The 23,920-nt window shown below is 60.6% G+C and overlaps 1 protein-coding gene across 3 annotated transcripts; it reads left to right on the top strand.

The window, feature by feature from the left end:
• Positions 1-219: 219 nt before the first annotated feature.
• CTSH (cathepsin H) lies at positions 220-21,799 on the top strand. Of its 3 annotated transcripts, XR_005796055.1 has the most exons (13): positions 220-372; positions 3,679-3,710; positions 4,292-4,397; positions 5,360-5,430; positions 5,927-6,031; positions 7,503-7,589; positions 8,248-8,303; positions 8,951-9,032; positions 9,760-9,828; positions 10,715-10,821; positions 12,307-12,432; positions 14,571-14,694; positions 20,961-21,799. XR_005796055.1 is itself a non-coding variant. In XM_040493445.1 (12 exons), the coding sequence occupies exons 1-12, from the start codon at positions 282-284 to the stop codon at positions 14,602-14,604; spliced, it is 966 nt and encodes a 321-aa protein (XP_040349379.1). In that variant the 5' UTR covers positions 220-281; the 3' UTR covers positions 14,605-14,710. The 3 variants fall into 3 exon arrangements, 2 of the variants coding, with proteins under 2 accessions (XP_040349379.1, XP_040349378.1); XM_040493445.1 differs by lacking the exon at positions 20,961-21,799 and having other exon boundaries at positions 14,571-14,710; XM_040493444.1 differs by lacking the exons at positions 14,571-14,694; positions 20,961-21,799 and adding an exon at positions 13,163-13,528 and having other exon boundaries at positions 223-372.
• The last annotated feature ends 2,121 nt before the right edge of the window (positions 21,800-23,920 follow it).

Below are 23,920 nucleotides of genomic sequence, written 5' to 3'. Positions count from 1 at the left end.
GAGGAAGAGGCGACAGAGCGCGCACCTCAGGTGCGTCTCCTCAGCGGGCGCAGCCCCGCCCCCGCCTGGAACCCCGCCCCGCCGCCCCGCCGCCCCGCCCCATCCCCGGTGCCCCTCCCCCAAGGAGCCCCGCCCCCCGGTGCCCCCGCCCCCGTCCCCGCCTGGAGCCCCGCCCCGCCCCCCGGAGCCCCGCCCCATCCCGGTGCCCCCGCCCCCGCCCCGGAGCCGCCTCCGCCGCGCTCCTGGGCCCTCGGAGCCAGTCCGCGGGTCAAGCCGCTACGATGTGGGCCGTGTTGTCGCTGCTCTGCGCGGGCGCGGGGCTCCTGGGACCCCCGGCCTGCGGCGCCGCCGACCTCTACGTGAGCTCCTTAGGTACGGGGAGGGGGCGCCGCGGGGGAGGGCCCAGGCCGGGCCGGCTCGGGCGGGGGTGGGGAGCACCTGGCTGGGGGCGGTGAGGCAGGGCCTCTCCCCGGCCCCAGGACCCGGGAGGGGTGAACTGCGTTAGGGGAGGGGGCCGGGAGGAGGGGGAGGCTGAGAGGGCGTCTTGCGTGACCAGAGGAGCGGGTGGGCTGCCACTGGCCCAGGCGCCTGCAGGGCCTGGAGCCCCGGAGAAGCCGCTGCCTCCACGCCCCGCGGGGGGACGTAGAGGATTGGCTGTGCCCCTGCGGGGATGAGCAGGGACTTTCCAGCCTTTCTGGCAACTTCCTGGGGATCTCCACAGTTGCCCTGAGAGTCCTGTAGAGTGGGCTTTGCAGGAGCGACCTATTCTAGCCCTTGAAGCCTGAGGGCGCTGCTCCAAGCGCTTTGGTGGACGGTCAGGCCCCAGGGCTGCCCTGTAGGCCGGGGGCACTCTGTTCTTGCACCCCTTCTGCTGCTGCTGCGGCCCTGGGCACCTCCCCAGGCTGAGGGCCCTTCCCTGCGAGCCTGCCGCCCTCCCTGCTGCTGCCCTACTCGCCCTGCACCCAGAGGATTGCCAAGGGACAGCCTTGGGACGGGACAGAGATCACGGAGGCTGAATCTTGTTGGCTCAGAATCTTGCCTCGTTCCTCTGTACACATTTGTGCTAGAAAGCCCCCCCCCCCCCGGTCTTGCAAACCTGGGTGGGGGCGAGGGGGCCAGCTGCAGGTCAGCCCCAAGCTGAGGAGAACCCAGTTCCCCCGGGGGGCCAGGGCTGTGCTCAGCCCCGGCTGTGTGGCTGTGTGGACTGTCGCACAGGCACCCGTACTAACTCCAGAGCCGGGCCCCGCAAGCTCTTTCTGTAAGGGCCAGATGGGAAATATTTTAGGCTCTGTGGGTCACACCGTGTGTAGCGACTACTTAACTCTGCTGGTGAGGGTAACCGTAGACGGTGTGTACGGGAGCGAGCGGGGCTGTGTTCCCATAAACCTTTATTTCTGGACTCTGAAATTTGAACTCAGATGATTCTCAGGTCTTACAGAATGTTGTGTATGTTTTTCAATCCTTCGAAAGTGTAAAACAAACATTTTCCAGCTTGCCATAGTTTGCTGACCCCTGCTCTTGCTGTCCTGTGCACAGTCTCCCAGACAGGGCAGACGTGAAGATGCCCCCTCCAGAAGTCACAGTGGGTTTGAAATGGGCGTGTCCGAGGCTGGGACTCTGGGCTCACCAGCAGGTCCTTCGGGCCCAGCCCCAAGAGCATCTCTGGGTTTTTCTCCCACTGACCTCCAGCGAATGAGGAATAGGCCAGGCTCGTCACACCTGCTTGCTGGTTTTGAAATCACCCAGAGGCAAAGAGGCCAGTCAGTTGTCCTAAGCTCCGTCTGGCCTCAAACCCTGGTCCTGAGTTGAGGTCTGTCATCTTCTGAAACCACCTGCTGCACAGGGCCCTAAACCAGGACTGGGAACCCTCTGAAACCTTTCACCGGATTGTACTGGAGAAACGGGTGTTTCTTTCCCAGAGAAAGTGGCAACAACTTGGTTTCTGAATAGGCGTGTGACCCACACAGGGAAGCCAGAATGCTGAGAAGCAGTGCTCTTTAACCGGGGGAATTTCAAGGTGGGGGTGAGGGGCGGGGAGGGACGGGGAGGGATGGCAGACCCTGGAGGAACACAGAGAAATTCCCAGTGACCTGGGCACAGATAAGGGGTCAGCGTCCAGCCCCTTTACTTCCAAACATCCTCTTTGCTAACACTGATCTTCCGGGAGAGAGCGCCTCTCACTTGTCCTAAAGTCTGGGCCTTGTGGTCATAAACACCTCGGAGGCAGCAGACAGATGGTAACAAATCCTTCTTCAAGGCTGTTGCTGGTTCTTCAAGGAAACAGAGATGGAAGAGAGGGCCTCACAGAGGTATCAGCTGATGGGGTTGTAGAGCATCATGTGATTAGGAACAGAGGAATTGAGAGCCTTTGCTCTAAAAATTGCCTTCCATTCCCAGAAGCAATCGGCAGTTAAGATCTGCTTACTTAGCAGGATTTCTTAGTCCTTTGATTTATTCCTAGAATTAATGCTGACCCGTTCAAAAAAAATAGGAAATATTCACTCATGAATCTATAAATCCACGAGCAGGTGTTGTTAGTAAAGTCCTGTTTATCTCATGAGGGGGTGCACTTCTGATACAAGTTTGTTTTTCATGTTTAACGATTATTTTTCATAGCCTATATTTGGAATACTTTTAAATCTTTTTTAATGCTTATTTATTTTTGAGAGAGAGAGAGAGAGACAGAGTGCAAGCAGGGGAGGGTCAGAGAGAGAGGGAGACACAGAATCCGAAGCAGGCCCCAGGCTCTGAGCTGTCGGCACAGAGCCCGACACGGGGCTTGAACTCGTGGACCACGAGATCACGACCTGAGCCGAAGTCAGACACTTAACCGACTGAGCCGCCCAGGCGCCCCTGAAATAGTTTAATCAGTTGGGCTGTTAATGATGATTATTCAATCCAGAATACATTTGTATAATGTTCAGGGATGTGTGAGTCACAGGAAGTAAAAATAACTTAAATGCATACTTTCCGTCCTCGTCGCCTGAAAGGACGGTCGGGCATCGAGTGTGAACACGTGCCCCGCTCCCTTCTGTTGCGGATGGCGACTTTCCCACCGCGGTGTTGTACATGGATTCCCTGGCTAACTCTGAGAGAACGATGTGGCCGTCTCATTTTAAAATGCCAGTATTTACAATAAGCTGGAATGCGTCCTTCGCAGCCACTGAAATGTAACGCGAAATTGCAGACAACACAAAACCCCGCGTACGGGCACTGCGGGGCAGCGTTTGTGACTCACGTTTTACCGGAGCGTGGTCACATGGCAGGGGCAGAGCAGGGTGGCGGTGACGGAGACCACGGGACCCTGCAGAGACCGAGATATCTGTTATCTGCCCCTTGAAGAAGAAATCTGTTGGCCCTTGGGGACCACATAAACACAGATGCACAGCCGGCACCCACGTGGGGTAAAAGAGTACCGGGGGCCCCGTCTGTCGTCTGGGCGCCGCCCCGAGGACACCCACCGGCCGTTTCCGCTCCCACAGCCGCAGCAGCAGTGAGAGTTTGAGGGCTTTTTGGCATTCTGTGCGACACAACACCATTTTCGGTGCTTTGAATGTAGCCTAGTTTCCTGAGATGCAAATCAGTTCTAAAGTGCCCTGCCTGGCTGCCGGCCAGCATCATGGCCAGGAACCCGGGGCCTAATCTGGTTGTTTGGTTTTTTTTTTTTCCTTTCTACAGAGAAAGTTCACTTTAAGTCATGGATGGTCCAGGTCAGTGCCCAGCTTCTTTCCGCCCATCTTCCCCTCTCTGTTGCCTGTTCTCACGCCCTGCTGTGCCCGATTTGAGGCGACGGGGAGGGATTTTCCAGCCCCCTGCCCCTGGGGCCTTCCGGACAGGGAGCTGGCCAAAGCGGGAAAGATTCAGCGACGCGAGCGCGTTCACCTCCGAGGTGTGTGTTCCGTTCCAATCGCCGTGCGACGCCTGCCGGCCGCGGGGCAGTTTGGGGGACACGAGTGCAGGTGCTTCCGAGAGACGGTGATGTCTGACAGGCACCTGACCCGGCAGCGGCTGTGCGTCCGCGGAGGACCTGCACGTGGCCCGTCTCTCCCGGGGCCTCCGGGACTCGGCCCCTCGCCTTCGCTCCGGCCACAGGTCCCCGGAGGCAGGGCCGCGCTTGGCCACCTCCTGACTTCCTCAGCAGACGCCTCAGCGGCGCCCGCCCACTAGCACGGCTCCCTCGAGGGTCGAGGCGGAAAGGAAAGCTCCAGCCCTCCTCTTAGGAAACGAACCGTCTCCTTCTGGCGAGCCGCCGCTCGTCTCCGTGACTTACGCCTGATGTGTTTTGTTTTAGCACCAAAAGAGATACAGCTCAGAGGAGTACCAGCGCAGGCTGCAGACCTTTGTCGGCAACTGGAGGAGGATAAGCGCCCACAACGCTGGGAACCACACCTTTAAAAGTACCGCGGGGCCGCCTTCCCGCCAGGCTCCCGGGGCCGCGTCTCAGGGCCGGACACACGCGCGCTAGGGGCGCCCGAGGGTGGAAGGCGCGCCGGGAGTTAGGGTGCGGGCACGTCCCGAGCCCGGCTCTGCAGCTGTATTTAGCGGACCCCGGATTCCGGCTCTGCTGGGCTCCGAGAGGTCTCTGTGATGCAGGACAGTACCGGGCCCCCCCGCGGGTCGTGAGGTCTATAGGAGACCGTGTAGGAGCCCTGCCCTCTCTTGCCCGCTCCTGCCCGCCGAGGGTCCGTCCCGATGCTGAGCCCTGCCCTTGGAGTGCTGGCCAGCAGCCCCCGCTTCGGTGCTCTGCACTTAGGAGCAGCCTCTAGGGACGTCCGCCTTCCCTCCGGGGTGGCGTCACGAGAAGTCACTAGAAGCACGTGCACACGGTATATCCAGGGCCTCAGAAACCACGGCAGGGCCAGCTGACCGTGGTGTGGGCAGCAGGCGTAATACGGGAAAGCTGTGCGTGGCTCTTGTTTCTGCCCACACTGGCCGTGCTGTCCTGGGGGAGCTCGTCGATGCCTCTGATGCTTCACTGGGCTGTGGGGGAGATGGGAGTGCTCCCCGCCCCGTGCGGCGGTGACGGCCGGTGGAAGGCTCTTCGCCTGGACGGCCATCGGGCTCTCCGGCCGGGTGTCAGGCGCTGGGTGCCCAGGCCCCCCCCCCCCCCCACTAACCGCACCCACATCCCTGCCACGCAGCCCACGCGCGCACAGCTGAGACGCTCCCCGGGCGGTTTGGAGGCACAGGCACGCCTGACCTTGGCGTGTTAGGTCACGTCACGTTCAGAACACGTGAGGGCACCGGCTGCTGCAGACTTGGGACGCAGGTTAACGTGGGTCTCTTTGTCTTTTCTGTTTCTTAGTGGCTTAGGAGCCCCTCTTTCTTTGGGTTTTTTGCTTTTCCTTCTCTTTTTCAGTGGGACTGAACCAGTTTTCGGACATGAGCTTTGCCGAAATAAAACACAAGTATCTTTGGTCGGAGCCTCAGGTAGGTGTTGTGTGTTGTCACCAGACGGGACTCCTTCCGCTCAGACCTTTCCCAGCAGAGCCCGCCCCACCCCCTCACCGGGGTTCTTGGGGAGTCAGAGAGGCCGCTCGGAGCAGTTCCTCCGTCCACACCTGTGGCCTCAGCCTTGTGGACCCCAGACTTCGGGTTGCCCCAGAAAATACAGATGCGCAGTTAAAACTCAATTTCATGCAAACGGCACGTAACTTTTTGGTGTAAATGTGGCATAAACGTGCACGGGGCGTACTTAGGCTGAACAACAGACTTATTCACCGTTCACGTCAGGTTCAAATTTAACTGCAGGAACTGCATTTTTATTTGCCGGACCTGGTTCTCCGGCCGGGGCTCTGAAAGGCACGCGTCTGTTAGCGTTTGGACCCAGTCGCTGGGGGCGGGATGTTTCTTTCTCCTTCTCGGTCGGTGATTCTGTTTTAACTGCACGCTTTTCCCCTGAAAACGTTGTGTTTGGCTGTTGCAGAACTGCTCAGCCACCAGAGGTAACTACCTGCGGGGCACTGGTCCCTACCCACCGTTTGTGGACTGGCGCACAAGGGGGAAGTATGTCTCGCCAGTGAAAAATCAGGTATGCGCGGCACCCCCCCCTTCCCCTCCAAATCGCCACATTCGCAGACAGTATTCCCAGAAGAACCCAGACCTGCATGGCAGGTGTCCCCAGATCTGTGTGTGTCCCCCGTCCCCCCCGCCTCTGGGAGGCTGTGAGGTGATGCTGGGGGCTGCTCTGGAGGGAGACAAAGTCCCTCCTTGTTAGACTGAAGCTCGGCTGTGCCCCCCACGCCCAGGGTTCCCCATGCGTCCCAGGTCTCCTATAAAGTCCCTCCGAACATTGTATTCTCTGCGCCCTTCGGAGATGGGACCCCGGGACCCCGTTCCTGCCACCCCATGTCGTTTCTTCCCACCCTCCATCCGCCCAGCGAGGCCTGGCCAGCCTCTCCTGCTGGGTGGCTGCTGGCGGTCAGTTCGCGGCGTGGAGCCCGCCCGCCAGGCACGCTCTGGCCGGCCGCCCCCTGCAGTGGCCTGGCCTCCTGCCCTCACAAAGCCGTGAGGCAGCCGGCCGTGTTCCGGGGAGTCTGCCCCTGCCCCCTGCCGTCCCCTCTGCCCACGATGTCCCTCCCCCAGAAGTCACAGTGCAGCGGCCTTCGCTGGCCTTCTCCAGGACGACACCATCCCCTCACCTCCAGAGAGTATGAGGGGAAGTCCCCACCCCCCGAGGAACACTGGCCTTCCATTGAGACTCTCGCTGAGAAACATTTTCTCCTTGTCCGTGATAAGGTCTTCTTGACCGGACGGGGTCCTCCCCGAACGGAGGGAGGAAGAGGCCAGCAGGAAGGCCCTCTGCGGGACGGCAGGGCCGGAGGACTGACCCCTGGGCGGTGAGGGGTGATGAGAGGGGCGCTCAGGGGCCGACCAGTCAGGGAGGAAGAGGCATGAGGCCTGAGCCACAGGACCCTGTCTGCGCCTCTCACAGCCCCGCGAGGCAGGCGCGCCGGCCCCGTTTTACAGTTGACGGGATGGAGGTGACCCCCGGCTGGCACAGCGGTGACACACAGGCAGCCAAGCTGTGGCGCCTGACCCGCATGGCGCCCCGAGGCAGGCCGTGACTGTGGCAGGTGGGCGAGGTGGGGTGGGACCATCTGGGCCCCGATGGAGGTCAGGGCCGACACAGGGTTTGGGGAGTTGTTAGTTTGCTCGTGAGGACAGTGGGTGGAGTGAGGTTGGAGGTGGAGAGGTGACAGAGAAGGTTCTGGAAACAAGACTTGGGCGAGTCCTGCTGAGAAACCATGGGGAGTGGAGGAGGAGCGTAAGATTCAGAAGGAGGAGGAAATCCAGAGACGGGGGCTCCGGCCCTCACGGGGCCGTGGGGCCTGGTCAGCGAGGGGCCGGGGCTAGGAGGCACCCATGGCTGGCAGCCACTCCTGCTCCTCTGCAGGCCTCGGGCACCCCACCTGTAACAGGAGGGACCCCGCAAGGGTCCGAGGGCACGGGAGCCTCCCTCCTGGGGTCCCTGTGACTGACCCCCGCCCCGGCCTCTCTAGGGCGGCTGTGGCAGTTGCTGGACCTTCTCCACCACGGGGGCCCTGGAGTCTGCCATCGCCATCAAAACCGGGAAACTGCTGTCTTTGGTAAGCAGCCCGCCCCTGGGGCCACCCACGGAGGTCGTGGCTTGGCCCCAGGGCCTGGCAGGAGGGCCAGGTGGGCCTTCAGGCTCCTTCGGGGCTCGGTGGCGATGCTGCCCCAGCTGGCACCGGGCCCCCAGCCTTGTGGACGTTCGGCCTGGGAGTCTCCACGGACATTTTGCCGGAAAGGAATGAGGTTTCCCCAGGACACAGCCAAGGGCCCTTTCCGGGTGGTGCCCAGGTGGCGCTGGTCCTGGCGGCCTGAGGGGACTTCAGAAAGCAGCGCCTGCGGGGTGGGACACGTCTGGGAGCCCTGCTCTTCCGACTGCCGCGGCTGTCAACAGGAGGGAAGAGCGGGGCCTGTGTGTGCGACTGCTGACCCCGTGACCCCAGGGCAAGGGGGGCGAGGGGCAGGGCCCGGAGGGCGGAGCAGGGTCTCCAGTGAGGCCTGCCACCGTGGGCACACGAGCCTCGCCGTGCACACCTACGGGCAGCACCCAGCGGCCACCTGCCCTCGCCCGCCGGCCCTGGCCTGCCCCCGCACACCTGCTGTCCCCACCCTGGGTGCTTGTAACCGGCCTTGACACAGTGCCGATGAGGCCACAGGGGTGTGCGCCAGCCCTCACTCACCGCGCTCGCTCACCGCGCTCGCCCCTTCCTGCAGGCGGAACAGCAGCTGGTCGACTGTGCCCAGAACTTCAATAATCATGGCTGCCAAGGGTGCGTCCCTGCCCGGGGGCCCAGAGCCCCCCTCGTTTCCCACGACCGCTTCTGTTGGGTCAGCGGTGGGAGGAGAGTCGTCCCGGCTTCGTGGAGGGGACGGTCATATGCCCAAGGTCCCTTAGCCGGACTTCGGCAGAGCTGGGATCCAAGCCCAGGCCTGTCTGGTTCCACCATCCGCCCTCTTTCCGTGGCTGTGGCTGAGGGGTCCCTGGGAGGTTGTTCAGCGTCTTTGAGCCCCAAGAAATAACGGTATGGGCCACACGGGGTTCGCGGGAGGAGCTGGGCGGTCATGTTTGCAAAGCGCCTTGCGCTTGGGGGCCCAGCGGGCACGGCGGCGGCCAGAGCAGGCCGTTGGCGGGTCCCTTCTGCCGTCCGGTGGGACTGCTTGCTCTTCCTGGCAAAAGGGCCTGGGCCCGGGGTCCCTGAGACGCCCAAGGGCTCTCTGTGCCCCTGACACGTTTGACCGTCCTCGGACTCCGGGTGTCTGTCCCGGGGCCAGGGAGCTGGGGCGGCCCTGCCAGCCCCTCCCGCGCCCAGAGAGCTCCCCTGCGGCTGGGCCCTGCCCCAGTCGAGGTCCAGCGCCTGCAGGGGCCGCCGGTGGCGGGGCCGGTTCAGGTAGACACCTCCGCTCGTGCTTCTCACAGGGGCCTCCCCAGCCAGGCGTTCGAGTACATCCGGTACAACAAAGGCATCATGGGTGAAGACACCTATCCCTACAAGGGCCAGGTAACCCTGGGTGGCACGGCCTCGTGGCCTGGGCTGCGCACCGCCGACCCCTCAGCCTCGGGGAGTGCCTCGTCCTCCCCTCCAGGCTGCAGCACTGCCCTCCCGCCGCTTCGGGTCCTCCCCCCCACCCGGCGCCAGCCTCGGCTGCTCCCCCTGTCTGCCGTGGGTGCCAGAGCACGCCCTCCAGCACCCGCACCCTCTTTCTCAAGGCCTACTGAACACGCCACGGGTCACCGGGCCACGTCCTCCCCGTCCACAGCCCTGTCCTTCCCCCAGACCTGTGGCTCCGCCTGCATGTCCCCGCACCGATGAGCGGCATCAGCCCCCTGAAAACCTGCCGGCCACCGGTGGGCTGTCTGGGGACCGTCCCCACCCTAGACCCTCACTCGAGTCTGCCTTTTCAGCCGTCGGAGGTCACACAGCTGCTCCTTCGGTCCACCCGCTGAGTCGTCCCTCCCTTCCCCGGCCGGGCAGGCTCGCACTCACCTCCGTCCCGCCGAGTGCCCGTGAGCCCACCTCTGCCGGAGCCAGTGCCAGGCCGTCCCGCCCCTGTGAGCTCCTTGAAAACAAGGATGCCTCTGACTCCCTTTTAAGTGACCCCATCACCCGGCCCCGGCGCACGGGGCATTGGCTCCGCAGACATCATCAGCCGGCTCGGGGGAGGCCTGAAGTCCCAGCCTGGGGCCGAGCCTCCCTCACCCGTGTTCCACACCGTTTGCCTGAACAGGACGGGGACTGCAAATTCCAGCCCAGCAAGGCCATTGCCTTCGTGAAGGACGTAGCCAACATCACAATCGTGAGTACTGGATCCTTCCCTCCAACGGGGACTGTGTTCTCACGAGGGGTCCGGGGCACAGCGCGCAGCCTCCTCTCCTAGCACTTTGACTAGAAGGTCTTATCGTTGTGCCCAGTCACCGCGGCGGCAGAGGGTGGGAGGGAGGCGGGAGGGGCAGAGCGTGGGACTAGCATCAGGCGCGGGGGCTCTGACCTTTGTCTGTGCAGGGCTCCAGCCTTGTCTCCGTGTCCTCCTCCGTAAGTTGCAGGCAGCGACTCCCATCCCGCAACACGGGGTGTGTGTGTGAGTGCCATCAGCGTGTGCGTGAGAGAGTGAATGCAGATTCACCGAGTATGAATGTGCATCAGTCAGGATAAGCCAGGTTATGCTGCCGTAACAAACAACCCCACAACGTGAAGTGCCCGCGGCTGGCTTCACGCCAGGACACAGGCAGAGGGAGAGGTGGTTGATTTTGCTGGCTTTGTGAGGGCAGGCGTCCCGTAGGCAGGGGAGGGGGAGTCATGGAGGGACTGTAGGGGGAGCGCAGTGACAGAAGGAGCCGGCCTGCCTGCACCCATGGCCCCCACCCTGAGGGTTTCCTTATTAGGAAGAGAGATCGCCAGCAGACCGGCCCAGCGAAGGGAAGGAGGGTCACAGGGGAGCCGAGGTTTCAGGGGAGCAGCCCGTAAGCCAAATAAAAAAGGGCAGGAACCGGGCCATTCAGGCAAAACCCCCACCGTCTGCTGGGTGGAGGGTGCAGCCTCCGCCCCTTAGTGGCTTTTTGGCCCAACGCAGTCTTCTCTTCCTTCCTCGTGCACCCACCCAGTCCCCAGCCTCCGTCCCTACCCTGGAACGAAGGAGCACGTTTTGAACGGGGTCAGAGGTGACAGAGACTGTGTGTCCACAGAATGACGAGGAGGCGATGGTGGAGGCGGTGGCCCTGTACAACCCCGTGAGCTTTGCCTTCGAGGTCACCGACGACTTCATGATGTACAGAAAGGGCGTCTACTCCAGGTGAGCGGGCCCACAGCCACAGGGCCGGGGCCGGGCGGGCGTCCCCGACTCCTGGCCAGGCCGTTGCTTGAGGGCGCCGCGGGCTTGGCATTTCCCGCGGCCCACTCGGGCCCCGCGGCTCCGGGCGTGGAGTCTGGTGTGGCGAGGAGCGGGGAGGAGGACAGACCGGGCCGCTCGGCGACAGTGCTTGCTTGCTCTGCGTCGGTGGAAGAATTGCCCGCGGCCGAAAACACCCGCGTTCAGGGTGGGAAGCTGCGAGAGAGGGAGGAGAAAGCGGCCGCTCTCGGGACCCCGCGCCGGGAGTCTCCCCACACCGCTCTTCAGAAAACTGAGCGTTTCTGGGACGGGGCTCACCTCACGCTTGCCTCTGGCCACCCGCCTGTCCCACGTCATGAGCAGGCCCACGGGACCCACGGCCGTCCGGCCAGCTCAAGCGGGTGGCCCGTGGGGACCTCAGATCCGACACGTCTCCTCCCCACCCTCATAACGCTGCCCAGAAATGTGCTCTGACCCACGTGTCCTTGTGCCCCACCGGCGGGCCGCCCTCCGCTCAGAGCCAGAGTCCGCCTTGCGGAGCGCTCTCCAGCCACGCCAGCCTCTGCCTCCTCAGTGTACCCGTCCATGGTCCAGGGTCGGCTGGGCTGGGGGACCCCGGTGATCTGGCCCTTCTTTCTCTGAGCTCATCTGCCGCGTGGTCCCCATTCGGCCCTCGCGCCCCACCCCAGCCACACTGAGGGTTTGTGGTTTCAGGCCTGCCTTTCTCGGGCTCCTCAGCCCTGGGTCGCCATCCGGCAGGGGCCTCCTGCCGAGCGAAGCTTCCCCGGGACGGGAGCAGAGCCGCGGGCCCTGCAGGTGCACCGCCACCTGCCCTGGCCTGTCCCAGAGCAGGAACCCAGTCAGGCGTCAGCCCAGTGACGAGTCAGCACCGCCTCTTGTCCTCTTGAGTTTCTTAGGATTTCCTTGTGGAAACTGGTTCCCCGTTGTCCACGGAAAACCTGTGCGCTTGCCCCAAGTACCGGTGGTCTTAAAAATGAATTCAATGGCAACAAAGCAACACCCCAGATACTGTTGCGTGCACGGGTGTGGGAGGTGCACAGGTGCGCAGGTGCGGGAGCGGGGCGGGTGCACAGGTGTGCGGGTATGGGAGGAGGTAAGGCAAGTGCACAGGTGCACAGGTGCAGTAGAAACGACAGGTGCAGCTGGAGGGTGGTCTCTCCTTGCTGTGAATTAGGCGTCAGAGAGCGTCCGGGCTTGTAGCTGGGCCAGCGCCCCTCGTGCGCTCCTTTGTGAGAACGGAACCGAGAGGACTGGAGGGACTACGTGTCTCGCGCCGTGAGCGGAGTTGGTTCTCCTTACGTGGCCCCGGTGCCCGCATTGAGAAACACTGCTTTGGAGCCTCCGAGGACCGCCGTGGGACGGGGGCTGAGCCGTCGGATGCTTTCGTGCTTCCCGTGTGTTCAAACCTTTTTTATTTTCGTTCTCCAGCACTTCCTGTCATAAAACTCCAGATAAAGTAAACCACGCGGTACTGGCTGTTGGGTATGGAGAAAAAGATGGGGTTCCCTACTGGATCGTGAAAAACTCTTGGGGTCCCCAGTGGGGGATGAAAGGGTAAGCAGCTGGGAAGGGCGTGATTGCTCGGGTCGGGGGGCCCTGGAGGGGTCGCCGCCCCGTCGAGTGTGTGGCTTCTGAGCAGGGGCCAGTTGGCCGAGACCCCGTGCAGGCCCCCGGGGAGGGGCCCGAGACTGTGAGCTACGCACCCCGGAGACGTCCCTGGCAGCCCCCGCCTGCCCTGAGCCCCAGATCTTAACAGTCGTGTGTCAGGAACGGGAACGTTGTCTCAGGGGGATCTGTGGCCGGAACCAGAACCAGCATAGAGCCCTGCTGGGAGGGAACCGGGCTGGGTGGGCAGGTTACCAAGGCAACGAGCTTATCCCTGACCGTTAACAGCCAGGGGCTGGCACCAGGTGCCCTGGGTACATGCCCTGAGGGGACTCTGTCCCGTCCCCCACCAGAGTCTGCGTCCTAGGGCAGGGTGGGGCGGGGACAGAGACCATACATAACTATGTGAGGGCCTAGGTCAGGGCTGAGAAGGAGCCCCGGAAAATTCTGGGGAAGGTGGGGTGTGGACACAATATGTCAGCCGAAGAGAGACAAGGAAAAGGTCTTCGCAAAGTCAGGTCAGGTTTTCTGACCATAAAGTAAGCCCAGCGCTCCTGTTTTATGGGTAAATTCAGACGCCCTCACCCCCGGAGCCAGATCTTGGTGAGCGGTAAGACCTTCCAGAAAGGTCTGTGGTGAGGAAGCTCCAGCCAGGCCCCCGCCCACCCTGTCTGCCCAGGTACTTCCTCATCGAGCGCGGAAAGAACATGTGTGGGCTGGCGGCCTGTGCCTCCTACCCTATCCCGCTGGTGTGAGCCTGGACGGACGGACAGACGGACTGACGGAGCGAGTCCTGCCCTGGGCGAGGTGGCAGGGACACCGCCTAGGGCCTCGCCCCCGGGCCCTGCCTGCAGGCCTGAGGAGGAGGAGTCCCACCCGTGTCCTCTGACGCAAAGGTGGCCGCCAGCCCTGTGCCTGTAACGGACTCCAACCCATGCGGCCGCGAACACTCTTTATCTCCCACAGGGCCGCTTCTCACGTGTGGAGAGCGCCCGTGACGGTCTTCCCTGCGGTCTTTGTTCAATAAACACTTGGCGAAGCCTCCCCGTGCGGGCTTGTGCTTTGTGCTGGGGCCACACACGGTGTGGCCCCGGTCTGTCCTCCAGGCACACGTCCCCCCCCCAGAGGGAGGCCCCGAGGGGCTGCCTGGCCGGGAGGACAGTGAGGACGGTGACTGGTGTCACCGTCACAGGCTGGCTTTGAGACAGGTTGTCCCCGGCGGGGAGGTGCGAAAACGTGCCGGGCTTGGCAGAGTCGGCGCTCGGATCCCCGCTGTTGGCCCGGAAGCCTGCCTGTCTCTCTCAGTGGCTTCTCTCTCTCAGTGGCCTCCCTCCCCAGCCACTGGCCTCCCCCCAGGACTGTCCCACCCCCCCACCCCCAGCCCTGCCGCTCAACCTGCCTGACGCTCCTGCCAGCCCCACACCACCCCTTCCTGCCAGCTCCTTCCCTTCCTGCCAGCCCCACACCACCCCTTCCCCGTTGAGAGCTCCTGGTCTCCGTTCAGAAGGCAGCCACGGACTCACTGCTGTGGCCCTTGGCCTCAGGGGGCCAGGTCCGCAGGGGGAGCCGGGGCTCTGCTCTCTGTCCTGCAGTTTATGGTTTCCTTACCGTGAAGCCTTTCGCGTCATTTGGGCCTCCTGGAGAGCTAAAGGCTTGAGGATATTTGGGGGGAAGTGGGAGGGGGGTTGACAACAAGGCTTATTTAGAAGATACCAGTATGGGGGCACCTGGGTGGCTCAGTGGGTTAAGCATCCGACGTCGGCTCAGGTCATGAGGTCAGGGTTTGTGGGTTCGAGCCCCGCGTCCGGCTCCGTGCTGACGGCTCAGAGCCTGGAGCCCGCTTCGGATTCCGTGTCTCCCTCTCTCCCTCTCAAAAATAAAGGTTAAAAAAAAGTAACAGAAGTTCTAGATACAAGAAAATGACAAAATTATTAGAAGCAAAAGTAGGGCTTGGGTAAACTGAGCAGTAACCACCTTCTCCATCAACATAAATGAGCGAACTCTTGCCCAAAATAAAAACACGGATTTGGTACGTTTCCAACTAAACTTTCAATAAAGCTGCTTGACACTTTTCTATTCACCTGAAGGGAAACAAGGCCGACATGTGCTAAGATTTTATGAATGAGTGAAGGGAATGCACGTCAACACTGGAAGGTGCACCAGCCAAGAACAAACAGATGTACCACCCAGAGTCTCCAGAAGGAGAATTCGGTCCGTGAGTAGCATATGGACACGTTAATTTTTTTTTTCAACGTTTATTTATTTTTGGGACAGAGAGAGACAGAGCATGAACGGGGGGAGGGGCAGAGAGAGAGGGAGACACAGAATCGGAAACAGGCTCCAGGCTCCGAGCCATCAGCCCAGAGCCCGACGCGGGGCTCGAACTCACGGACCGCGAGATCGTGACCTGGCTGAAGTCGGACGCTTAACCGACTGCGCCACCCAGGCGCCCTGGACACGTTAATTTTTACTACTCGATAAAAGGTGGTAGATTGGACACCTAGTTGGAAAAACAATTTAACCTAAATCTTCACCCAGAACGTAGTCTTTTTTAATAAACCTTTTTTTAAACGTTTATTTTTGAAACAGAGCACAGGCAGGGGAGGGGCAGAGAAAGGGAGAGAGAGAATCCCGCACAGGCTCCACACTGTCAGCGCAGAGCCCGATGCGGGGCTCAAACTCACAAACCGTGAGATCACGACCTGAGCTGAAATCAAGAGTCGGACGCTTAACCCACTGAGCCCGCCAGGCGCCCCTGCGTGGTACACTTTGAAAGTGGGAATTTTACGGTATGTGAATTGTACCTAAAAAAAAAAAAAAAAAAGTCCAGGGTGAGCCCCTTGTGGGTTCGTGCGGGACGCCACCGGGCTCTGTGCCCAGGAGACGGGGCCCCGCAGGTGGAGGCCGTTGGAGCTGAGCTCTCAGGGACGAGTGGGCCTCGCTAAAGGACAGTTAAGGGAGAGGCGTGTTGGAAGGCACGGGGGGCGCCGCGACGTCCGCAGAGGAAGCTGAGGCTGGGGGCCCGTGGTCCCAGCGGGTGGTCGCGGGAGAGGAACCAGGGTGATGCACCCACTCTGCCCGCCGGGCGCCGTGGGAAGGGCCGCACCCGCCAGCCCAGAAACGTCCCCTTCAGGCCAAGTGCCACCTGCACGAGCGCTCGGGCTCCTGGGCGAAGACACCCCTCCTCCAGAGTGGGGGGGGGGGCCCTCCTCTGGGTCCAGCCGCCTCCGGAGAGCAGCGTCCACGCACACAAGCCACCCTTCTGGGGACAGGCATGAAGCCTTTCGGCAGCCCCCAAACCTGAAAACGTCAAGCCTCTCCCCTACTCAGATGCGGTGTGCGTGGGCAGGAAAGGGCAGGCTCCTGTTCTGTGAAGTGTCACAAACGTGCGTGTGCACAGAAGTACAAGCAGCTTCCCACCTGCGACACCGAAGAACTCGGGCCGGGCTTGCCCTGCCCCGCCCGGCACTCGGGCTCCTCCAGAGACCGGGGATGTTTAGTGCTGAAGTTGCGGCATTCCCCGGAGAACCGGCGGGCGGGTCTGGCTTGCCGAGCGTGTGATCGGGGAGACCCCGAGTCTCCATGCTTTGCGAGTGCCCCGAATTCCAGCCCGGCCCCTGTTTACCTGACGCCTCGGGCGGGAAGGGACGCCTACAGCTGTGTGCCGCGCCGGACGGAGCTGCGTCACACTTGTGGCCCGACGCTCACAGCCGCCCCACAAGGGCGGCAGGTGAGGCCGAGCTCCCAAGGCCTACTGGGGCAGCAGAGTGTAAGTGCCCCCACGAGTTTCGGCTGGAGGCTGCGTCTGTCGCAGGGACTGATGGAGCAGCTCAGGGGGCCAGGGGCCCCTGGGGACACCGAGGGGGACCGGCAGGGAGGGAGTCCACTACCGCGGGAGAGTCCTGGTGGAGCCCCTGGCCCCGCACGTCCGGCGGGAGGACGAGTGACCCTGCCCCTATAGCCCCTGCGGGGCCCTGAGGGCCGCGCCAAGGGTGGGGGGCTCCCTTCCGGGGACGGGCAGCTTAGCTCGACGCCCCGGCACGCTCTGCTGCCACTGTCACCGGCCAGACTGCCCCTCCAACAAAGGGCACCCCGTGAGCTGGACGTGGTTATGATCCCATTTTCAGAGGAGGAAACTGAGGAGCCGCCTGGTTGAGCAACACGCCCCAAATGACAGAGTCCGGAGGCGACACAGCGCGGCTGTCACGCCAGCTCTCGGTGCCCCCCCTCCCCCGCCTCCGCAGACCATCCTCGGGAATCTCCCAACCTTGGGGAGGAATCCGGAGCGATGGAAGGTGCCCTCGGGGCCGGACGGTCAGTCGGTCGCGGGCACCGCCGACCCGGCTCCTCCCCTTGTCTGCGGTTCTGGACCCGCGTGTCCTTCCCCTGCTGGGTCCCTGGCTGCCACCGGGGCGTGGCTGGGGGGGGAACGTTAGCGGGTGCCTATTTTGCCCAGTCCCTGGCGTGTTTTGAAGAAGTGGAGAACTTACGGTGGGTCTGGGGACAAAGAACAGACAGACGGTGGACAGCCAGGGAAAGGCCCTGGGGCAGCCTCCCACGCTTTCTGCGCTGGGGCCGCGGGCAGACGAGACTTGCCGTGTGTGGGCCTCGAAGGGCCTCGCCAGGTGACGGCGGGCCAGAGGACGGAGGCAGGGATGGCCATTGAGGTGGCCCGGCTGGCCCTGAGGCAGGCTCACAGGGGAAAGCAGGGGCCCCCCCAGGGGAAGGGAAGAGGTGCTGGCAGCTGACCCAAGTTCAAAGTCTAAGGGCTCCCGGGACAGTCCCCACACCAGGAAAGACTGACTGATGAGGGCTGAACACATGGTAGCCGAGAAGGAGCCATTCAGGCAAGTTGGGGTGCAGGCGTCCCCAGAGTGGGCCCGGCCCCATGCTCCGCGGGGACCTGTGGTCGCCACAACCTGTCAGCGCACACGCTGACTTTGGGGCCCTGCAGTCCGGCCTCGGAGGGAGGACGGACCTCTGGGATTCTTGGACGGCCCGGAGGCTGGTCTCGGGAAAACGCCCCTCCCTCGTGGGAGCAGAGGCGGGAGCGACCATTGGGACAGCAGGCCCCACGCTGGCGACACGGGCCAGCCTCCCCCAGGGGCTTCCCTCCTTCCCTCGCACCCTCGGAGGCTTGTCCCCCGGCGCCCACGCCCGCCCGCTCAGGGCTGCCTTGCAAAGCTGATCCGCTCTCCTGAAACCATCCGCCCCATGTCTCACATCTTCTTTCTCATTTTCAATTCCCTTTTCCTTCTTAAGATTTTATTTTTGGTCACCTCACAACCCGAGGTCGAGAGCCGCACGCTCCGCCGACCGAGCCATCCAGGTGCCTGGGTTCCTGTTTTTCTCACTCTGCCAGCATCCTCAGGGTCACGATGCAGACGGGCCACAGAGCCACACGCACAAGGGCCGCTTGACTCTGGTTTTGTTTCCGCAGCCGCCCCACCCCCACCGTCCCAGAGGCGCCGGGACCCAGGGGCGCGGGTCCCTGCCCTGCACACAACCGGGCGCGCCCGCGCCACAGCACCCGTCCGTGCTCGCGCGCACGCCCTGGCTGTGCTCCGGCTCTGGGCTCTCCCTTGCCCGGCCCCAGTGGGACTCCAGCGGCGGCGTCCGCTGGAAAGTTCTGGAAGGACCTGCGCCACCACTGGCAGTAACTGGAGCGGGTGCGAGGAAGAGGAGCTAACAGACTTGCGGGCTCGCTCTCTCCGTGGCTGCCGCTCGCTACCCGCCCGCCCCCTGCGCGCGGAGCCCCTGGACTCCCACATGGGTCACAGGACACAGGACCTGCCCCCGAAGGCCCTGCCGGTCCGAGTGGGCACCGGGAACACGCAGGCGTCTTGGGGATGCCTCCTGCCGCACACGGGGGGAGGGGGGGGGGGGGGGGGGGGGGTGCAGAGGGGCAGACACCTCCTTCTGGCTAAGTGCAACTGCCCGCCTGCTCCCGGCCGGCTCGGCGGGAGGGGAGGATGGAACCTTCCAGAGCTGTTGTCTCATCACATTACACATGTCGACAGCCTGTGACGACCGTCCCTGTGTGACACTCCTCCTGCGGCCCTCGCTCCTCCGACGGGGACACTGAGGCTCACAGGGGTGAAGCCGCGGCCAGGGAAGGGCCGAGCCCAGCTCTCCAGGCCTCGTGGCCCGGGGCGTGCCCCTACACCCCTTCCTGAGACCGCAGTCGGCCAGGGGAGCCACACGGGAGCCACAGCGGACCTCACGGAGCCCCGCCGGCCAGTCCCCCTGGGCCTCTGAGGCCCCTTCCAGCAGAGGGCGCCACGACCTCGGCTGACAAGGGTCTGGACCCGGTACCCCGCACCGATGCCCCTGTCCCCACACCCACACCTCCAGACCAGCACACACCCCTCCCCTCCTTCTTCCCCAAGCTGACATGTGCCACTGCTGGACCCCCCACGTCCCTCCCCATGCGCCCCTTCAACCACCACCCCTCCTCCAGGCCCACTGCTCACCCTGCTGGCAGAGGAAACTGCTCAGGGTATGAGTCCGATCACGCATCCTCCCTGCCTCCGCTCACCTGAGTCGCCCGGTCCTCCCCAGCTCCTGGAATGAACAGAACACAAGGTCCCGCACTCCCCTCCCAGCCGGGCCCCTCGGTCCTCTCCGCGCCCGCCGGGTTCTGAGACCCCAGATGCCCGCACTCCCTCCTGCTCTGGAGCCTGTGCTGTGCGTGCTCAGACACCGCTGCGCTTTAGATTAGGGTGGGGATGTCCTCTGGGCAGCCTGTTTGTCCCACCTGCCTCCGGTTTCCGTCGGAGGGGCCACACCTGCGTTTGTGTCCACAACCCCTGCCTAACGCCTGGCACGCAGCGGCCTGCCACAGACGTTCTGAAATCAACCAACACCCAGTAAGCGAGCTCATTTCTCAGCCTGGGACCAGGAGCCCAGCCTACACCGACTCCCTGTTGACAGGCCTGAGGGCTTCTTTGCTGTCACTGGGCCCCCCTTTTGCCGAGCCCACGGTTCAGATTCAGACAGAAAGGTCACTGCCGTGGGTCAGCCTCGAGGCACGAACGGTCCCACGCCTGCTCAGAGACGGCACCAAGGGGAGCCACGCACCTGCCCGGCTCCAGCCTCCCACAGCGCAGGCGCTCACGCGTCACACGCTCTGGATAAAGTTCCCCAGATCAGCAGGACCCAGGGCTGTGGGAATGGGGGGCTCAGACACCGGGCACGTGGTGTGAGAGGCCCCTTGGCTCCCACGGCGGAGACCCAGGTCTCTGAGTCCATCGGCTACACGCTGGCAAAAGGGCGGCAGGGAAGGCCAGCCCAGGTCTCGGTATCCAGCACAGACAGACTGGTCTCCCCTCGATGACGGGAGGGACCCAGGTCGGTCACCAGGTGCCCAGACGACACCCGGGAATGCGGTCTCGGCAGGGGGCAGGCGCCACGATCAGCGGCGGCAAGTAGCCAGGTGCCCAGGGCACCTGTCCTCGCACACCACGCCGGCACAGAGTGGCGGGAGTCTTTTGTGAACCTGTCCTCCGCTCACAACCTGCAATTGGGGCAGGAGCATGTGCAAGGGACAGCTCGGCTGGGAAGGCTCGAGGGCAGGGAGGACCTTTGCTGGGACGGTGGCCGGGGCACCACGCTCCGTCTCCACGTGGCCGGGACGGCACGGAGGAGCCTCGTCTGTCAGGGAAGCCCCCTGCCACCTCCACAGACGCAAACACCTTCGCTCCGGGCCTATTCAGAGGTGTGTCTACATAACTCACTTCCACGTTGTGGAAAGAGCTGCTTAACATCGGGAAAACTTGCGTAAACTCAGCGAAACAATGCTTTCCAAACAACCGGTGCCCACTGATAAAAAAACTATGCAGGAGCACAGTATCTGTTCAAAGACGAAAGGATTTAAAATCAAAAACAAGAGGGGCGTCTGGGTGGCTCAGTCGGTTGAGCATCCGACTTCGGCTCAGGTCACGATCTCGCGGTCCGTGAGTTCGAGCCCCGCGTTGGGCTCTGTGCTGACAGCTCGGAGCCTGGAGCCTGCTTCTGACTCTGTGTCTCCCTCTCTCTGCCCCTCCCCTGCTCATGCTCTGTCTCTCTCTGTCAAAAATAAATAAACATTAAAAAAAATTAAAAAATAAATTAAATAAAATCAAAAACATGAAACAAAGACTAAAGGGTTTTAATGTAGTAAAAGTAAAAAAAAAAATCTTATATAGTTTCACATTCCACTTTGAAATTAACCTTTAGAGGGGCGCCTGGGTGGCGCAGTCGGTTAAGCGTCCGACTTCAGCCAGGTCACGATCTCGCGGTCCGTGAGTTCGAGCCCCGCGTCGGGCTCTGGGCTGACGGCTCAGAGCCTGGAGCCTGTTTCTGATTCTGTGTCTCCCTCTCTCTCTGCCCCTCCGCCGTTCATGCTCTGTCTCTCTCTGTCCCAAAAATAAATAAACGTTGAAAAAAAAAAAAAAAGAAATTAACCTTTAGAAAAGTACCACTGCTTCTTTTCACAGACCTAGAATAAATAATCACGAAGTGTGTACGGAACCACAAAAGACCTCAAAATAACCAAAGCAGTCCCAAGAAAGAACGAGACGAGAGGTGTCACCAGCCCGGACTCCAAGGTGGACCAAGCTGTAGCGGTCAAGACAGTATGGTTCCGGCACAAAAAGACACGTAGATCAGCAGAACCGAACAGGGCGCCGGCCCAGAAATAAACCCACATTCATAGTCAATTACTCTATGACACAGCAGGAAGGAACATCCAGTGGGGAACAGTCTCTTCAAGAAATGGTGCTGGGAAAACTGGACAGCCACATGCAAAAAACAAGCAAAACAAGATCACTTTCTTACACAAAAATAGATTCAAGACGGACTGAAGACCTACACGGGAGTCCTGAAACCATAAAAATCCTAAGAGAACACTGGCGGTCGTCTCTTGGACGTCGGCCTTAGCGACATATTTGTAAGTACGTCTCCTCGGGCGAGAGAATAAAAGCAAAAATAAATTGCTGGGACTGCATCAAAGTAAACGGCTTTTGCGCAGGGAGGGGAGCCATGAATAAAACGAAAAGGCAACCTACAAGTAGAAGGTTTTTACAAATGACTTACCAGAGGTTAATATCCAGAATCTATTCAGAACTCGTACAACTCAACACCAAAAACGCGATACGTTTAAAAACCGGGCAGAAGAGCCGAATACACATTTCTCCAAAGACATCCAGATGCCAACAGACACGTGAAAAGGCGCTCGACGTCGCTCGTCATCAGGGAAGCGCAAATCAGAACCACGAGATACCACCTCACACCTGTCAGGACGGCTAAAACCAACACCACAAGAAGTAAGCGTTGGCGAGGCTGTGGAGAAAGGGGAACGTTCATGCGCTGTTGGTGGGAACGCAGGCTGGCCAGCCACCCTGGAGAAGAGGGTGGAGGGTCCTCAAAAAGTGAAAAAGGAGGGGCGCCTAGGTGGCTCTGCCGGTTGAGCATCTGACTCTTGGTCTCAGCTCAGGTTATGATCTCAGTTGGTGGGTTCAAGTCCCGCATCGGGCTCGGGCACTAAAAGCGTGGAGCCTGCTTGGGATTCTTTCTCTCCCTTTCTCTCTGCCCCTCCTTCACTCACGCGCTCTCCCTCAAAACAAACAAATAAACTTTAAAAAATAATTAAAAATAGAAACATCCTATCATCCAGTAATCCCACTACTGTGTATTTACCCAAATAAAATGGAGACCCTAATTAGAAAAGATATACGCACCCTTGTGTTTATTGCAGTATTATTAACAACAGCCAAGGTATGGAGAGAGTGTCCGTCGACAGAAGAATGGACCAAGAACATGTGCGCTATATATATATATATATATATATATATATATATATATATTTCATTCTTTTCGATGGTTGAGTAATATTCTACTCCATATGTGTATATATACCATCGAAAAGAATGAAATCTCATCATTTGTGACACGGATGGACCTGGAGGGAATCAGGCCAAGTGAAATCAGACAGAGACAAATACTATAATTTCAGGTATAGGAATCTAAAGAACAAAATAAGTGAGCAAACAGATTCTTAAATACAGAGGAGGAACGGGCGGTTGCCAGAGATGGGGGGTGTGCTGGAGACAGACGAAGCAGGTGGAGGGGAGTAAGGGGCACAAACTTCCAGTTACACGGTAAGTGTAAGGGGAGGAAAGCACTGCTGGGCCCCGCCAGACTGCTGTGCCCGACGCCTGAACAGGACACTGCATGTTAGCTATACTTCAGTAATAAAATAGAAAAGAAATTCAAATGGCCGATTACAAACAAAAACAACCATCTGTCGAGCTTGGTATTGTCTCAGAAAATACCCACAATTCTCTGAAACAACTATTAAAACACTCCCTTTGCTGTGTGAGATTGGATTTTCTTCATGGACCTCAAGCAGAACAAGGCACCCAGACCGAATGCAGGACGTCTGAGAACGGGCTATTATTTGCAAAACTGTAAAACAGTGCCATTTTTCTCACATGTCTTTTGGAAAATAATTAGAAATATGGTAACAATGTTTTCTCATGAGTAATTTTTGAAGTTCTCAACTTAATTTCTAAGATGGTAGATAGCAGTACATAGACTCCACATAAACAAGCCTTCTGGAACCCTCCACGAGAACAAGAGGGGCACCCGTGTTTCTGGGTTGCTCCCTAACCGCGTGAGCACAGGACCTTCAGATGCGGTCCGGGGCTCCAAACACACAGGCCCGCGGCCAGCGCCTCCTGCACCAGGCGCCTCAGTGGGCAGTGCAAGGTGCAAGTAAGGTGTGAGTTGGCCTTCACCTTGACCGTGACATTCCAACATGGCCCGCACCACCGCACCCCCAAACACATCGCCGAAGTGGCCGCCGGCCCCTGAATTTCCATGGAGTGATCTCCCCTCTGGCTCAAGTGACCCCAGCCGAGCCCAGCAAGGCCCGAGGCACGAGGAGACATCACTCCCGTCACAACCTACGGTGGGAAACCCACAACCTACCTCCTTCTCGAGTGCCACCCGGCATGTCAGCTGCATCCCTTGGGACAGCAGTCAGGTCTGTTCCTTTAACCACTGCCACTATCTTTTAAGAAGTGTTTAGCCATTTGCAATTATTGATATATTAAGGTCTGAAAATACCTTACTATTTATTCTCCCTTACATTAAAAAAATTAACCCATCTTCTGTCTGCATTCCACTGTGTGCCTTGTTCCTTGACAACAGGAAAACTTATAGGCCCTGGTCGCCACGGGATGGGATTTCACGTGTGGACAGGACGGCGTGGTGGTGGCGACGCCCCCATTGTCATCTCCTTCACTGGCCTTCGCTGCTCCACGCAAGTCCCACTTCCCGTACTAAACACGGGAATTTTGTCTCCCGTTTGGGTTGCTGGTAAATTTTGATGTAGTTTTCTGGTTTTGTCTGAAATTTTTGTTTCTTTAATCTTTATTTTTGAGAGCGGGGGGGG

This window comes from Herpailurus yagouaroundi, unplaced genomic scaffold (genome assembly GCF_014898765.1).
Source record: "Herpailurus yagouaroundi ecotype Mexico unplaced genomic scaffold, PumYag 185, whole genome shotgun sequence".
Lineage (NCBI taxonomy): Eukaryota > Metazoa > Chordata > Mammalia > Carnivora > Felidae > Herpailurus > Herpailurus yagouaroundi.
This window is presented reverse-complemented; position numbering and strand designations above follow the sequence as displayed.

What these genes read in the sequence shown, in the direction of transcription:
- CTSH (XM_040493444.1), top strand. Translation starts at nt 282, where the DNA reads ATGTGGGCCGTGTTGTCGCTGCTCTGCGCGGGCGCGGGGCTCCTGGGA. An exon ending in TCTCGCCAGTGAAAAATCAG is followed by an intron (nt 6,032 to 7,502) that starts GTATGCGCGGCA and finishes CGGCCTCTCTAG; the next exon opens with GGCGGCTGTGGCAGTTGCTG. An exon ending in AGAAAGGGCGTCTACTCCAG is followed by an intron (nt 10,822 to 12,306) that starts GTGAGCGGGCCC and finishes TTCGTTCTCCAG; the next exon opens with CACTTCCTGTCATAAAACTC.